Source organism: Alligator mississippiensis, chromosome 2 (genome assembly GCF_030867095.1).
Source record: "Alligator mississippiensis isolate rAllMis1 chromosome 2, rAllMis1, whole genome shotgun sequence".
NCBI classification, from domain to species: domain Eukaryota; kingdom Metazoa; phylum Chordata; order Crocodylia; family Alligatoridae; genus Alligator; species Alligator mississippiensis.
The window spans coordinates 218,153,641-218,169,742 of NC_081825.1; the positions used below are offsets into that span (position 1 = coordinate 218,153,641).

Sequence of the window (16,102 nt, forward strand, 5' to 3'; positions counted from 1 at the left end):
TCTATAGCCCTCAATATGTACCGCCCAGTCATGGGATGAGTCCCACCAGGTTTCTGTTAGCCCCACTAAGTCATAGGTGTTTAGTGCAAGCAGGAGCGCTAGTTCATCCTGCTTGTTCCCCATGCTCCTAGCATTAGTATATAGGCACTTGAGCCCTGCGACTGGTGCCTTTGCTGCCCCCCCGCTCCGAGTCCCAAGGGGCCCATTGTTTCTTACCTTCTTGATTCTTACCTGTTCTGTAGTGCTGGTCTCCCCATGGCTTTCAGGTTTCCAATGCTCTCTTTCTTCAGGCTGGTCTGTCCTTGTGGGTGCCACATGGTTTGGTGGTCCACAGCTTCCCCTGCCCTCGTACTCCCCTCCCCCTGACGAGCCTAGTTTAAAGCCCGCCGGAGGAGATTCGCCAACCTAGAAGAAAACACACGCTTACCTTTGGGGGACAGGTGAAGCCCATCCCAGCTGAGCATGTCCCTCGTCGTGATGTGCGGGTCATTGTCCAGGAAGCCGAAGCCACCAGTTGGTTTCTCGGATGCAGTTCTCCTGCCGTCTTCCTCGTCTGGTCACTGGTAGGATGGAAGAGAATACCACCCGTGCACCGAACTCCTTCAGCACGCCACCCAGAGCACTGTAGTCCGCCATCAGGTGATCGGGGGTTCTCCTGGCTGCATCATTAGTACCCACATGGACTAGGACCATGGGGTAGTAATCGGTGGGCTTGATCCTGGCCTGGATTACCTCCGTCACATCCCGAATCTTTGCTCCAGGGAGGCAGCATACCTCTCGTGCTGAGGGGTCCTGGCGACAGATGGGTCCTTCTGTACCTTTCAGGATGGAGTCGCCTATGACGAGCACTCGTCGCCTCCTCCTCTGGGTCCTTGTGGATCTCTTGACCTGTTCAGAGTGTGAAGAACGTGGTGTTTCTTCTTGCCCAAGGGTTTCCTCCTCCCCTTCCATCTCCTGCATGGTCGCCAGGGCCTCGTACCTGTTCACCAGTAGGACTGGAGAAGCTGGTACCGGTTCGCTGCGAGCTGCTCCGGTCCTGGCTGTGACCGTCTGCCACTCTGCTGTGGAAGGCATTCCCCAGGCTGCTTCTTCCTTCGGTGCCTGGTCCTGCAGGGAAAGGAAATAACTGTCAATTTCATCCTCTGCCTCCCTGATCCCCCTCAGCCTGCTAACCTCCTCCCAGAGCTCCCTCACCAGCGCCTCCAGAGCCCTAAGACGGGCTCCTGCCGGACAGGTGTGGGGGCCCCCAATCTCTGCCCCCCCCGGCCCTGCTGGGGATCCCCCGCAGGCCAGGAGGTAGGGGGACATCAGCTCCCCCATGGGCTTGGTCTGGGTGGAGGCCTCAGACCAGCCCCGGGTAGCTTTGTCCCCCTGGGCAGAGGCCCTAGCAGCACTCCTCGTAGACACCATTCTATAAGCTGCTGTTTGTAGACCTGTGTGGTGTCTACGCCCTACCCCTACAGGAATCTCACTCCTGGCCCTCCCAGCCCACCCGCCGGCGCGAACGCCTGCGCAAACGCTGGTGTGCTCTTACAGAGCGCACCTGTTTGCGCACTCTGTTCGCGCTGCACGGCTCGGGAGCGCGGCTCCCTACCGGCTCAGCTATATGGGACCCGGGGGGCTTCCCCTCCGGATCCGGCTCAGCTGCGCCGGGTCCCTCCGCCCCACTTACCTTCGGGGATCAGCTGCTGCTGCCCCCGCTGCCGATTCCTCTGCTGCTGCTGCTGCTGCTGCTGCTGCTGCCACCGCCGCCACCTCCGGTCAGTCAGTTGGTAAAGGGGCACACGTGCGTGCGGGACACACGTGTGCTGGACTCCTCTCCTTCCCGCTGCTGGTTCCCGAGTCCCTATCCTGGGGGTAGTCCCGAGACCCCCTATCCTGGGGGTCTTCAAAAGGAGGCTAGATAATCACCTAGCTGGGGTCGTTTGACCCCAGCATTCTTTCCTGCCATGGCAGGGGGTCGGACTTAATGATCCGATTAGGTCCCTTCCAATCCTACCAACTATGAAACTATGAAACTAAGTCTGCAGCTGCCAGCCTGCCCCCACCCCTCCCTGATGGGATCCATTCTGGTGTGCAGCCCATGGGGAAGAGAGAGCTGGGCTCTGCACTCTGCTCTGCTGTAGCGGCCACCACCTCCTGAAGGCAGCGGCCGGGGCTTGGGCACTGCTGTGGGGGGCAGGTGGCTGTGGACCCAGGACCCTGGCCCCATAACTCTGGCAGCTGGGGGCCCCCTCTGGCAGGGCTGTAGGGGCTGGGGGGCTATGGGTGGGGGGTGAAGGGCACCATCAGGGGCAGGGGTCTATAGCTGGGAAGTGAGGGGCACTGGTAGAGCTGGGGAGCTGTGGGTGGGGAGTGACGAGCACTAGCAGGGGTGGGGGGTCTGTGGATGGGGAGAGAGGGGCAATGATATGGACAGGGCACCGGCATATCAAGGCTACTCAGCACCACAAAGCAGTGGCCAGCTGCAGCTGGACCCACATCCTGGCAAGGAAAGGGGGCAGGAGGAACTCATATTTTCCATGATAAAAATCCCCAAAATCAAGGGGCAATATGTATAGGTATTTAGAATTTATTTTATTATAGTGATTGGGGCACTGGTAGGCTTCCAAATTACTTTAAAATTGTAAATATATCAATAAAACATTGTGTTCAACTGATACCTATATATATATATATATATATATATATATATATATATATATATATATATATATATAAGGCATTTCATTTTAATCATGGGAAATTGCAGATTTTGGGGGTTTTTAATGAGAGAATTTGCGATTTTTTTAGGTTTTTTTAATCAGAGAATTTGTGATTTTTAAACAGAGAAAACCAGGATCCCTGATTATGATCATCCAAGATGCAGGACAAACAATATTCAGGTCTGGGTGATTAATGGAGTTTTGATTTAATGATATCAAGAATAGGACTGGGAGTTAGGCCATTAAAAAGTCAAGGATACCCATTTCTAATAGAATAAGGCAGTGGGACAGATGGATCTTTCAGCTGCTAGGAAATCAATGTATTGCCTATGAAGTCAGTGGAACTCTCCACTTTACATTACCTATGAACTGGGTCTTTTGTTTCTAACATGGGGAAACTGAGATTTAGGACATTAAAAATGATAATTCAACTGTCTAGGAAAATATGTCATGTCATTTTCAGAGGGTTCTAAAATATAATTAGGTAATTTTCCCTTCCCCTGAGTCTAATCTAGTTAGATGGGTAGTGCCATTTTGTAAAAGGTAGGTGATACCTGAAGATGAAAATATAACTAATTTACTCCAAGTGATATGTGTACCTACTTTTGAAAATCCCACTATGTTCCTATCTGAATTCTTAATTACCTTTGAATATTTGACCTGTCATTTAAACTTAGAGGTAGAAGAATATGAAAATTATTGTAAGACCTATAAGAAATCCTTTTTTTTCTATTGAAACAATTAGCTTAAATGTGTGACCAAATTAACAGGATAAAATAGATTTATTGTATAAGATACATAAGAAAAAAGAAAAAAACTTTGGTGTTTGAAGGAAGACATCCACTTTTACATTACCCCATCAGATACTCTAGATTTGTTAAGCTAGAAGGAAGAAACTAAAAATTGCTAAACATATGGAAAGTTGGGAGGGAGCCCAATGAAGGGTTAGCCAGTTATGTTTAAGTCAAAAGTCAAAGAAAAGTCAAAGTCCTGAAATGCTCTTTGTGTAAAATTCTTATGCTTGTGGCTGGGAGAGGCCATGTTCTGTATTTTTCAATTGTTTGTATTACAAGTTAATTAAAAAGCTGTTTAAAGTGTGGAATTGCTGGTTCATTGGATTGGTAATATGATATAGAATCTTTCATCTCTAAGGGGCTGACTGAATTCCAGCCCAGATCATTAATGAACAAAAGTCATTGCCATCTCCTGATTGTTAAGGTGATAGATATATTCTTGGTAGTCTCATTGTAGTTCCAAGAAGACAGAAGTTTTCTTTGCGGTAGCCAGTAGTATAAATCACATCTCAGAATAGAGAATAAGGTATGGATAGACTATAGTAAATTGTTAGAGGGGTGGTGGTATATGCTCCTAATACCCATGTTGTACTTCTCCCTTGTATAATGATCTCCAGGCCTTTCCCTGCATTAAATTCTAAATGAATATGTGATCTTCAAAAGCTGCTGTACTTTCACTGACTCTTCTATTGTCTTTAGGGAATGAGAAATAAATAATCCCTTCCTTTCTACCCATACAAGTAATGAATCACCCCAACACAATTCCTAGATGTCAGCGGCACAAAAAAGCTCTCTGTTGTAGTTGGCAGTAAACATCAACTTTGTTAGAGCAGCTTCAGCCCAGAGGCTAAGTCGATAATGGGCCCTGGAGAGACTGACTGTTCCCCTTGTACCTGGAGATCAGAATGGAGACACATAGGCTAGGGACAGACATTGCACATAAACTGGTTTAAGTGATCAGAAATTGGTTTAAACCTGCAACAGAACATACATTCAGTGCACATAAACCAGTTTCAAAATGGCTGAAACCAGTTTCAGATTAACCTGGTTGAAAGTAGTATCAGACTTAACTGATTTGGCTCAAACTGGTTTATGCAATGTCTGTCCCAGAGCTCTTCCTGGTTTAACTTAAACCAGAGTCCCCCAGCATCCTGGCATGCTCTCTGGGCTGGGCTCTGTTTAAGCTCAGCAGTGTTATCCCTGCCCCTCTGCTCCCCAGCTGGAGCTGGGACAGGCAAGGATGGGCAGGGTTGGAGGTCTGGTCAGAGAGGGGTATCATTCCCCCTCCCTGTCCCACTGGCAGGGTCCCAGGGCAGAGAAACTTCTGCCCCATGTGTGGAGCTCCAGCTGCAGCTCCCAGATGCCTTGGAAGGTGGAAGGTGCCGGGGCGGGAGGCTTCAGTCCAGAGGCTGCCGCTGGAGCTCCACACATAGGGCACAAGCTGCGGGGCTGAAGTTCCTCTCCCCCAGCTGCCTCCCAGAGCAGCTCAGAAGCAGCAGGAATGGGAGGGGAAGTCACCATGGCAGGTGAGGGGAATGCGGCTTGGCCCGGCAGGGCTTTCTCCCCTTGCTTCCAGCTGTGGCTCCTGCCACACTGCACAGTGCCACTTGGGGCTTCCTTTAGCTTGGTGGCTTCAGCCCAGTTCAGGTTGAAGCCACCAGGCTGAAGGAAGCTACCGCAGCCCCAAGCAGTGCTGTGTGGTGCAGCAGGAGCCGCTGTTGGAGGCAAGGGGAGAAAGTCCTGCTGAGCCAAGCTGACTTTCCCTCGCCTGCCACGGTGACTCCCCCTCCCATTCCTGCTGCTCTGGGAGGCAGTGCGGGGGGAGGAAGAAGCTTCAGCACCATGGCTTGTGCTACACACATGGAGCTCTGGCAACAGCCCCCTGGACTGAAGCCTCTCACCCTAGCACCTTCCAAGGCGTCCGGGAGCTGGAGCTGGAGCTCCGTGCATGGGGCAGAAGCTTCCCACCCTCCCCCAGCCAGCACAGCATGGTGTGGCCATGGCAGTGGCAGCTGGAGCCAAGGGCGGCAGAACAGCCCCACTGCCCCAGCCAGCCCTCAGTTGCTTGTTAGGCTGCAGCCCCAGGTGCTGCACAGGGCTGAGGGGTGGCAGTGGTGGCTGCTGGGCTCGGGCCATGCCACCACCTCTGAGCTGGCTTGGGAAGCCTGCTCCCGAGCCAGCCCCCACCTGACACTGGCTGACAGGGCCCCTTGGGTGCTGGGGGTGGGGGGGCAGGGACCAGGGTTATTCTCTCTGGCATCTGGCAGAAGGGACAGGAGGGGGCATATTCTGCTGCTTGGTAGCGGTTGGGGCAGGCAGACCTGGCTGTGGTCCCCTGGGGGCAGTGGGGGTAGAGGGAAATAACCTCTCCCCTCCTCAGGGGCCATGCTGGCTCGTGGCTGCAGCAGTGAAAGGGAGGGGGCGGCAGACCTGGTTCAGGTCCCTGCTAGTGGGACAGGGAAGGGGGATTTAAACCCCTCTCTGGCCAGTTCTGCCAGGACTGGCCATGCCCCCCCAGCACAGCTTCCCTGCAGTCAAGGGTGGGCTCTAGCACCCCCAGCTCCTGGCCTGAGCAACTGCAGGCATGTTCCCGCATGTCTGTGCAGTTACAAGCCCGTTCAGCCTAGCCAGGTTCGACTAACCCACAAAGGTTGAATCAGTTCAGGCTCCGGCTTTTTGAACTCCCTAGCCACATAAAGGGATCGGTGGGCATGTCTACCCAAGACATTTACTGCGGAGTTGCCTAATTAACTGCTCAGTAAATGCCTCAGCCTCTACACATGCAGTGCTATTAGGATGGAGCAAACTAATTAACTCCACCTCAGGTTAGTACTTGCAAACACAAGTACTAACCTACAGCAGAGTTTTTACTCCGCAGCAACACAAGTGTAGATGCTGTTGCGGTTGGCTGGGGCATGAGGGTGCTTCAGTGCAGGGGCTGCCTGCCAACTAGCTCTTCACTGGAGCACCCTCATGCCCCAGACAGCCCCTCTGCAGTGTGCTGAGCTGGGTCAGAGCAGCCCTGGACTGGCAGGCTGACCCCCCTGCCAGCCGGAGCTGCTTTGACCCAGCTCAACGTGCTGCAGTCTTGGGTGCATGTGAAGATGTGGCACCCTGGAGCAATAAATTCTGGCACCCTATGTACTGGAGTTTATTGCTACACATTACTAGTATATGTAGATGTACCTAGTGTGAAGAAAACCCATGACCTGTGCCCCACATGGATATGAGAGATTAGTGTTTATTCATCAGTGATGAAATGAGAGCTGGGGGAAAGAAAAAAGTGTTATTTAGAAATATTCAGAGAGTTGTAGACATTTTGACGGGTTTCGGTAACATAGATATGTTTTTATTTTCTTATTTTTTAATATAGGCTGTGGAAGTGGAAGCTAATAACACAGTTCCTTTCTGAGATGATTCAAGAAAGATTGCAAAAAATGTCTACCAGAGAAGCACTAAGCTGTCTTTTACTTGTAGTGCTCTGAGTAAAAGTGATTTAGTGCCTCTAGAAGTCAGCTATTGCTGCTTACTCAGAAGTAGTAGCTTCCCCTTTGCTCAGTCACTTTTTCTTTTTTGTGCAGCATGGGTGTGACTTTCAGCTCCCCCTCCCTGTTATGTCACTACTTCAATTCTTTGGAATAAAAACTGCAGCAAACTTCAGAGTCATTGACTGCAGGCTCAACAAGAGTTAGGGCTTTTTGTCTTTGTGCAGCTTGCAAGGATCTGTCGAGTTTTTTGCAAAAGTAACTCTGAGGAAACAATGGTCAAGTTCTTGTTGTGGGCAACTTTTGGATTATGTTTTCTGAAGCTTTGTGAAGCACAGACACGTAAGTACTGTATGAATGAAAATGCTAATGTTTGCTATTAAGTTTTCTGCTTCGGACAGCGGCAACCATCCAGCCAGCTGGTTAGCAGCCTCTTTGCCACATAAGCATGTCTCTTTGAATCAAGTTTTATTGTTTTTAAGTTATTCTCTGGTGAAACTGAGACAGAAATGCAACCTGTGCTGTTTTTCTTTTTACTTAAAAGCTAACCAGTATTTGGTAACGTACAGCCGCTAAAAGTACTTTGAGAACTAAACTGTTACTCAAAGTTTAAACTAACAAGTATGATAAGGAATTGATCTTTAGCAGAGCTGTTCAAATTCAACAATAGAAACTACCATTATGTATGTACATTGCTCTACCATTCTTGTAAAACCGACAGTTTGTAGGAGGTGGTGGGGAACCCCTCTTGGCATACAATAGCTGTATTCTTAGGATCATACAAGCTGAACTAAGGCTATTACATACTGGATTTTAATGCAAAAGCTAGGGTAGGCAGGAAATTCAACTTCTATGATGAAATGTGGAGAGGTTTTTATAGTAAAGCTCCATGTTTCTAAACTATATTTAAAGGATTTGTGGGGGTTGCTTTCAGGTTTTTGGTGGGCTTTTTTTCCTTTTTCTTTTTTCTCTTCTTTTTATTTTGGGCTTAATTGGTAAGATTTTCAAGCAAACAACGAAGTTTGATGGAACTGGGCAATTCAGTTGTTTCGGTGTCAGCTTTCTATAGTTCTGATGTCTGCCTGAAAATATGGGAATAAATCCCCTGTTTTCACAAATGAAAGCACAACACATATGATAAAATAAAAATCACATGCCCATAATGACAAAATGCTCTTAATTTTTTATGTGGTGCAGGCACAACAGTGTTTGGGGGAAATTGCTATGCCTTTAATAGAGTCCCATAGTAATAGAAACTGCCTTGAGGTGCTTTGGCAGAGAATCAATTATTCTTCTACCTTTTTCCATTAACCAGTTCCTAGGAATCTATCAAATCACATATTTTTATAGACGTTATCGACGCAGTTTTTTTCTTTTTTTATATTGAAACTCTTGCTTATTTCAATAAGTAAGTGTTAGAATGGCTCCTATGGCGCAAGATCTATGAATGGGTGTGTCAGATCGAACAGTTCCAGACTCATCCCTGATTTCGGGATAAGTCACGTTGTATTACAGTCTGAAATATTCTTCCCATGATACTAAATGTAAGCTTCATGCTGCAGTTAGATACCTGGACAATGCATGTATATTCAGGGAGGAGCTACACACTTGTAAGGTATATCTGAGGTGTGGCTAGAACCTTGCTTAATGTTTATATAGCATACACATGTTCAGTCAGAGTTTGTTATCACTTGCTCAATTCATTTTTCCTTTTACGAACTGCCATAAACAGGAGTGCCATAAATAGTCACTGTTTGAAGTTACTCTAAGGCTAATATTTTTACAGTAAGAGATGTAAGGAAAAAAAATCTAGTCCTTGGTATAGTTAACACAAAAACATATCAAGCTTAACATATGCCCCACAGAGAATTTTCTTTTTAGGGCTAGCAAGGTATTAAATTATAGCTGTGGTATATTTTAGCTTATATGCAGTGCATTCCAGACTGACTCTGTAGCCACTACAGACTTCACAACTACAGTTGATATTTTAAGTGTCCTTTTTCACAGTGCATCACAAGGTACTGGAAATACACTTGGAGCTTGATTTAAAGGGATGGGCCCGAAGCACAAAATTCAGTTCTTGTCCTGATTTTTTTTTTAATTCTTCAAATGTTTGGAATGATTCCTCCTGGGAATATTGGTTTAGACTCACCCGGGACATTCCAGTTTGTTCTGAAGGTCTCAGATGCAAGTTACAGAGGGTTTAGCCATTCAGTTGGGAAACTATTAATCAGGGGGCTGATTGACCTTGGAGCAGACTTAGAATCCAGTTAGAAGTATATATGCTGGAGAAGCCATGGAAATGCTCTAAATGACATGGCTGAAGGAAAGGTGAGAATCATGAGTGACACCTGCTGAGAAGCAGGGTCTGTGAACCTGCTGTCGCTAGACTGCTACTGAGATCTGAGCTGGGTATGACTTTAGCTGTGCCCCTAGCTAGCTGGCTTACACTTCATCCAGTTTCCAGAACTAGGAGGAAAGGATGTGGGCATCACAGTTTGGGATTCTGTGGCATGAACTGCCACTCCCATTGTGCCCATATAACGCTATTACCTTTACGTTTTTGGCTGTAGTTGAGTAACATAGAAGTGATGACAGAATTTAATGCAGTAAGTTAGGGGGATCTATGAAGGGATCAGTGAAGGAGATTTCAAGGGAACTGAAGGGATGAAAATGGAAGCCTGTGAATGCCGTTGAGAGAGAAGAGAGTGCCCATCCACATGGAAGTGCTGGCCGGAGTGGTAGCCCAGGCTGAAATGAAAAGATGGGGATGACATGCTACCTATGAACTGAAGAGAAAGGGATTGTGTTCTGTCTGTTGTATCTTTTATACAAACTTACAGAAAACAATGTGAACAAGCCTTTTGTGCTAGTTTATTTTCATAAGGATGTTACACTATGTATACTGGCTCTTCTCCCAAAGGTTTGAAGTAAAACCATTTTAATAAAGTTGGGCTGGCATTATTTAATGGGAAGGGTTCAAAACTGCTGTTGAGCTGTTCCTACCAGGCTGGCGAGCCTTGGCTTGTGATGACACAGTAGTCTGGAGGGAGGTTGTTGTTGATCTGGTGGTGATGACAGGTCTCACACCCAACTTTGGTAGTGTGGACACTGGGGTGGGTGGCTGAAAGCCTAGAGGTCATAGCAGAAATGCTCATGGTGCGGCTGTGTCAGATGCTAACAAATCTGTGAATTCTAATAAATACCTTGTCACGAGCATGAGAAAGGAAGTCGGTTAGCACAATGCTATGGCAGCATATGGTAGGAGTGGAAAAGGGGCTCAATGAGGAGGTGAAAATGGCATTATAGAAAGGGCCAAAAGCCCTTTAAACATTATTAGGAGGGAACTGACCAAGTTAGCTAAGCCTAAATGAAGTGTCAAAACAGTATCCTCGGTAGGGGACTGTTCCAGTGTTTTTAAGTGCCAAGGCTAGAAGTATTAACACTTTTGCTATTGTTCTAGCACTACAAATCCACAGCAGCTTCTACAATAGTGAGAGGGTGCTAAACAATGATCAGATACCTTGTTCTGAAAAGTTTATAGACCAGAGGGAACAACAGCGTGTGGAGAAGTGTGAGAGCATTGAACTATAGAAAATCACTAGGGCTAGCATGCTGTGTGGAACAGCTGGGTTTTCCGTCCGTCTTGAAGGAGGAAGGGGAAGTTTCTTCCTATTGTTAATGGATAATTGCACAGCTGTTTTCCAGTGTAAAGGACAGCATGGAAGGCAACTGGAAAAAATGGAAGAGTCAAAAGGAAGGTGGGGGTGAAACATAAGAGTACCAGGTGGTATTGTAGAAAAGACTACAAGGGAAGAGGTATAGACAGTGCGGAGATTGGAGAGCTCTGGATGGGACAAAAGGCCTGAAATGTAGTTATGTGGGAGAACAGAGGAAGCCAGTAGAGAGGCAGAAGAACCAGAAAAGCTTATCTCAGAACAGCAGGAAAAATAAATGACCTTTGCAGTGCCACAGTGGATATTAGTACAGTTAATTGTCATAAATGTTGCCTTTTTTTTGGTAAATACCAGATTTTCTAAAAATTGTAAACCTGGTGACAATAAATAAAACTTCTGAGACTACCTTTGATCTTGTGTATTTGTTGGCCACACTTCCCCTGCAGGTGGGGGCAGCAGTGAGGGGCACAACACTGCACTGCTGCCTGTGCTACCCCTGTGCACCCAGGGGAAGTGTGGCCAGGGCAGTGGGAAGCTTGGCGTTGCAGGCAGTTTTCGTGTGCCTCCCCGCTGTGCGCTGCCACGCCGGGTTCCACACACTGCTCTGCAGTGTGGCAGGGGAGAACAGCATGGTGGGGAGCATTGCCGGCACCTGCTACCTCCCTGGAGCCTGGGGTTGGGTCTGGGGGCACTGGGAGGCAGCTGGGAGGATGCAAGCCCTGCTGCAAGCAGCCCGGGCTCTGTGGCTATCAGCAGCTACCCAGAACCTGGGGTGGCTGCAGCTGGGAGGGTGCAAACAGCTGCTGCCTCCCTGCCCTGGCCCTGGCTGTCTCCTGGCCCTGGGTTCTGGGAATGCAGCAGGTGCCAGCACTGCGCCCATCAGGGCTGGGGCCGGGGCGAGGAGGCAGCAGCTGGTTGCAGCCTCCTGGCTGCACCTGGCCCAGACTCTGGGGTAGCTTGCTTTCAGCCATGATGCCCGAGCTACTTGCAGCAGGGCTTGCAGCCCCCCAGCTACGTGCTGGGAGCAGCCTGAGCTCGGCTGGCAGCAATTGCCTAGAGCCCGGGCTGGTGGTGGTATGCTGAGCAAAATGGCCTCGCATACCATGCTCGGCACACATGCTGGGGGTTGCCGACCCCTCCCCTAGGGGGTATGTATGGGCAGGCAGGGATGGAGCACTGCCACCCACCACCCCACGCCACTGCCTCCCAGGAGCAGGGCCAGGGTGAGGGCAGTGGCACCCCATATGGGCTGCTCCGGTGCTGCTTGGGTGGTCAGACAAGGGTGGTGTGGGGGAGAAGCTTGCACATGGCGGCAGCTGCCACCACCATCCACCACCCCACACCACTGCTCCACATCTGGCCACGTGCTACCCTCGCCTCATTCCACATCCAGCCATGCGCCACAACCTCCTCTTCCCCCCTTCCCCCTCGGCTCCATGACCAGCCACTGGGGCTACACTTATTTAAAAAGGTTGAAAACTCCTGCACTAGGAGAATGAATAAGATGAATTGTAGCAGTAATCAAGTTAAGTTATAGGTAGCCTATATAGTAATCAGTAAGAAGAGAAAAGAGGGGGGAATTTTGGTTCATCATAGAAAACATGTTGCTAGGATTTAATAATGTGCAGAAGACTAACAGATTAAGGCAACAGTCAAGCCAGGAACAAGTTGCAGTGTTTTTTCCAGAGACAAGTGAGTATAGATAAAAAGATAGTATACTTAGTTCTAAATGTGTTGAGTATGATATGGTGGTAGGATATCCAAAAGGAGACATAAAAGAAATGTGTAGACTTAATAGAGATGGGGAAATGAGGACTGAAATATCATCAACTGAGCCCATGAATTTGACAGATGTGGCTTTATGGTTTTGTCCATTAACAGAAAAATTGACTAACAGGAACAGAGTAACTGTAAATGGAAATACCCTATCAGAAAATCTCATATGTTCCTTTTGTTCACTGTTTATGGTCTTTTGTTAATGAAAGCCCATCTGAAAATGCACTCAGGATTGGGAAAAGTAAATCTAAACCTTATACTTTTAAAAATTCACAGTGAAATGGTAGTTTTCTAAAAGCTGCAATCAGATCTGAAACACTAGGCAAGATATTCCATCAAAACTTCCTTTAAATTACTTTATTCAGGACCATAAATGAAGTTGTATAAATGCTTACTGTGAACTGTAATTTCGCAGAGAAGATTATTCTGGAACAAACACTGCCACCTTCAATAGTTTTTCCTCCGTTAAGAAAAAAACACTCAGACACTGGTCCCAGAAATCAATGCCAAGGTCCAAATGCAGCATAAAAATTCAGTGGTGTTCTTCATTGTAATCTACCATCAACCAGCCACTTTATTTATACAGTTAATTTAATGGTGGCCATAGCAAATAACTTTCAAAGATCAACTCTGCGTGTCTGCGAACTGGATCAGACATAAGCATTCCAAGTTTCCTAACACATTTCAGTACACAAGAATGTCCTACCAGCTTTAATCAAATATGTTTTCAATTTCCAGTCCTAAATTCATTTCTTAGATCTGAAGTTTAAACTTCAACGTGAAAGTCAGCAAGAGAGTTGACTAATTAATGGAGTTGGACAGAGTATCTGGAGTGATTCCTCTGTAGCTCTGTTTTAAATGTAGCCGTGGTACATTTACAAAGGATAATTTAGGTCTCCTGCTTACAGATTTGATGCCTTGGTCACAAGACTCTCCTTTCTCCACAATAAATGTGGTTATTGCAGATCATTCTCTAAAGATTACTGGAAGTTGGCATCACCAAACCATCAGTGGGGTAGGTGATGGGGTTGCTATAGTCATTTCTCACGTAGGTCCAGCAGTTCACTGGACTATTAAAATACAGTTGCCTGTCACACCTAGAGAAGCAGTAATCATTTCAAAGCAAGGGTTGGAGCAATGGATGCAATACTGATGGCACAGAAGAAATTGACAATTCTGAGTGCTTAGCCTGCAAATCACAGTTGGTTTCAGCTCTATCAGTAGTAGTTGGCTGAGATTTTCCCTTCTGCTGTTGGAACTGATCCCACCCAATGCCCTAAAGCAGTTCCATGTCTGAATGAATCTGTGTAGAGCAACAAGTGGCACATGAGGCAGACTGGGGGGTTTCTTAGAGAATCTTCTCTGTCAGATGGAAATTCCAGCTTATTTCAGTGTTGGCTGATGAAAACCATGACTCATTTTTTTTCTAATGAAGTCTATTGATTTTTTTTTAAACTCTGTGTCACATTAACAAGGTAATAGAACTCTCTCTTGCAGTTATTAGATGAAGATCTGGTTTTGAGGTTTTTCCAGTCCTATGTTATGTCTCTGGTTGTGCTATACAACACGGCAGAATTTATTTCTGCACTCTTTCCACCCATGAAGCAGAGAAAAGCCGGACTGAAAACAGGGTAGAAGGTAGATTACAGCTTAAAAAATACCTGCAATTAAGTTAAGGCTACCATGCCAATTCAAAGTAAAAGTCATAGGGAAAGCCTGGATTTTTAAGTAGTAGTTTGCTTTTCTTCTTTTCTTTCCACTCATGAGCAAACTGTATTCAGTAGACTTGGAAGCTCTGTGATCACTGGAACTCTGTGAGCTACCAAATCAGTGGGCTGTGACATTGTTTTGTGAGTTTGCAAAAATAATATCAGGAATGCAGTGGCTGAAGCAAACTTCCATCTCTGTTTCTGCAAGAGATGTTGTTCCAAAAGCAGTGTGAGAAGGTTATAAAAGAGACTACCATTGTGCAGGCTGACAGCTAACTTGGAAGAGACTATTAAACAGTGATTGTCAAATACCCCATTAACATCTGACTTTGTAAATAAACATTTAAAAAGCCCTACCCTAAGATAGAGAATCACAAGCAAGGGCCTGTTCTTACATTGTTTTTGGAGACAATATACACATACACTTTTGGGAACTGCTAACTGGCTGAAGTCCTTGGGGAAACAAATTACTAGCCCTGGGTTTACCCAAAGCTGGGTTTTTTTGAGGGTTTGGGGTGTTTTTCGTTTTGGTTTTATTTTTAGCAATGGTTGGGTGTCTTTAGTGCAGTAGGATGTGATATGTGAGTAGGTGTGCTAAATGGCTTGTTACAGGATATTCCCATGCAAAGTTGAGATATTTCCACAAGACCTGATATATTTAGTGGGTATAATGGTTAATACTTTCATAGGTGTGTTTGTGGTCAGATTTCAGAGCACTTTATAGAAGTCAGAGGTGGCTGCCATTCTTATACTCCCTCTGAATTGGCACCTGAAGCTGGTGCTTCCCTTGCATAGTTACATTACTGACATTCCTCATTTATAGATGAGTAGAGTAATGTAGGGAGATGTGAAATGCTACCACAAGTTGATGTGAGAGCCAGATGTGGGAATGCAGGTGCCGTGACCCCTGTGTTCTGTCTACTGGATGAAGCTGCCGTGTTAGGAATGTAAATAGCTATTGGGGGGGGGAGGGGGGCGTTGGAGGGAAAATATTATTTTCCAGTCTCTAAATGAAAATGATTCATCTAGGGTAGGGCCGCATTTGTCTCCCCTTCCCATTTTACTTTAATGGATTTCCCCATTTCGCCGCCTCCTCCCGCATTGCTTTTGGATGTCTTCCATAAATGTTTCTCTCTTTTCCCTTTCTTGCAGTTTATCTGGCTTCTTTGTACAGAGATATGTCTCTGCTTGCTGAAACTTCTTCAAAGCTGCTATCACTGGGATTTCCTTCCCTTTTTTCTTTAAGGTTGATTATCACAGAAAGCTGACTTAGAATAAAGAGAACATTTATTGGAAACAAACAGGGAAACTGCTTAGATTGTGAAAACAATTCAGGCAAACTACTTCTGCACAAATTTATTATAAACATGCCAATTAAACTCTTCTCCTGCATGAGACAGGCCTGTCCAGTTTCCTGCTATATGGTACATGTGATAATTATACACATCACTAGCACCCTGCAGCTATTTTCTAGTCACTATCATTGGATACAGAGACCCAAGAGGTAATATCCTAAAAGTATTCTGATCCAGAATAGTCATTTCTCTTTTTAGCAAAAGCCACTTGGACAGAATAAAGGCTAACCCAAACCTTCACCCCACTGAATTTATTTTGATATTCAAAACAGTCACTTTTAATTGATTTAAAATCAATATAAACATTGATTATGATATTAAACAGTTCCTTTTTTTGTTTTCTAATCTAGATGACACTTCCTACAGGTTAAATGGTGTTCTTATATGCAACTTTTCATCATAAGAGCTCAAGGAGTTTAACAAATAAAGATAAGCATCATTATCTCCATTTTACAGACAAACTTGAGGCCTAGAGAGGGGAAGTTCACTCAGCAGGCCAGAAGCAGAACCAGAAAAAACTGAGGACCAAGTTTTTGTCTGCTGTTGTCAGGACTAGATAACAGTGCCTCTCAAGCATGCTCTAGAATATAGCTAGAGCGTT

At 46.3% G+C, this 16,102-nt stretch overlaps 1 protein-coding gene across 15 annotated transcripts in view; it reads left to right on the plus strand.

The window, feature by feature from the left end:
* Window positions 1-7,043: 7,043 nt before the first annotated feature.
* CD44 (CD44 molecule (Indian blood group)) overlaps window positions 7,044-16,102 on the plus strand; it is a 100,440-nt gene continuing 91,381 nt past the window's right edge. For 7 of the 15 annotated variants that reach the window (XM_014602261.3, XM_014602264.3, XM_019476707.2 and 4 more), the window contains exon 1: window positions 7,044-7,326. In XM_014602261.3, coding sequence (XP_014457747.1) covers window positions 7,260-7,326 — 67 coding nt within the window. In that variant the 5' untranslated portion in view covers window positions 7,044-7,259. The remainder of the gene's footprint in view (window positions 7,327-16,102) is intronic. The other 8 variants (XM_019476710.2, XM_014602266.3, XM_059722758.1 and 5 more) reach the window with 2 other exon arrangements.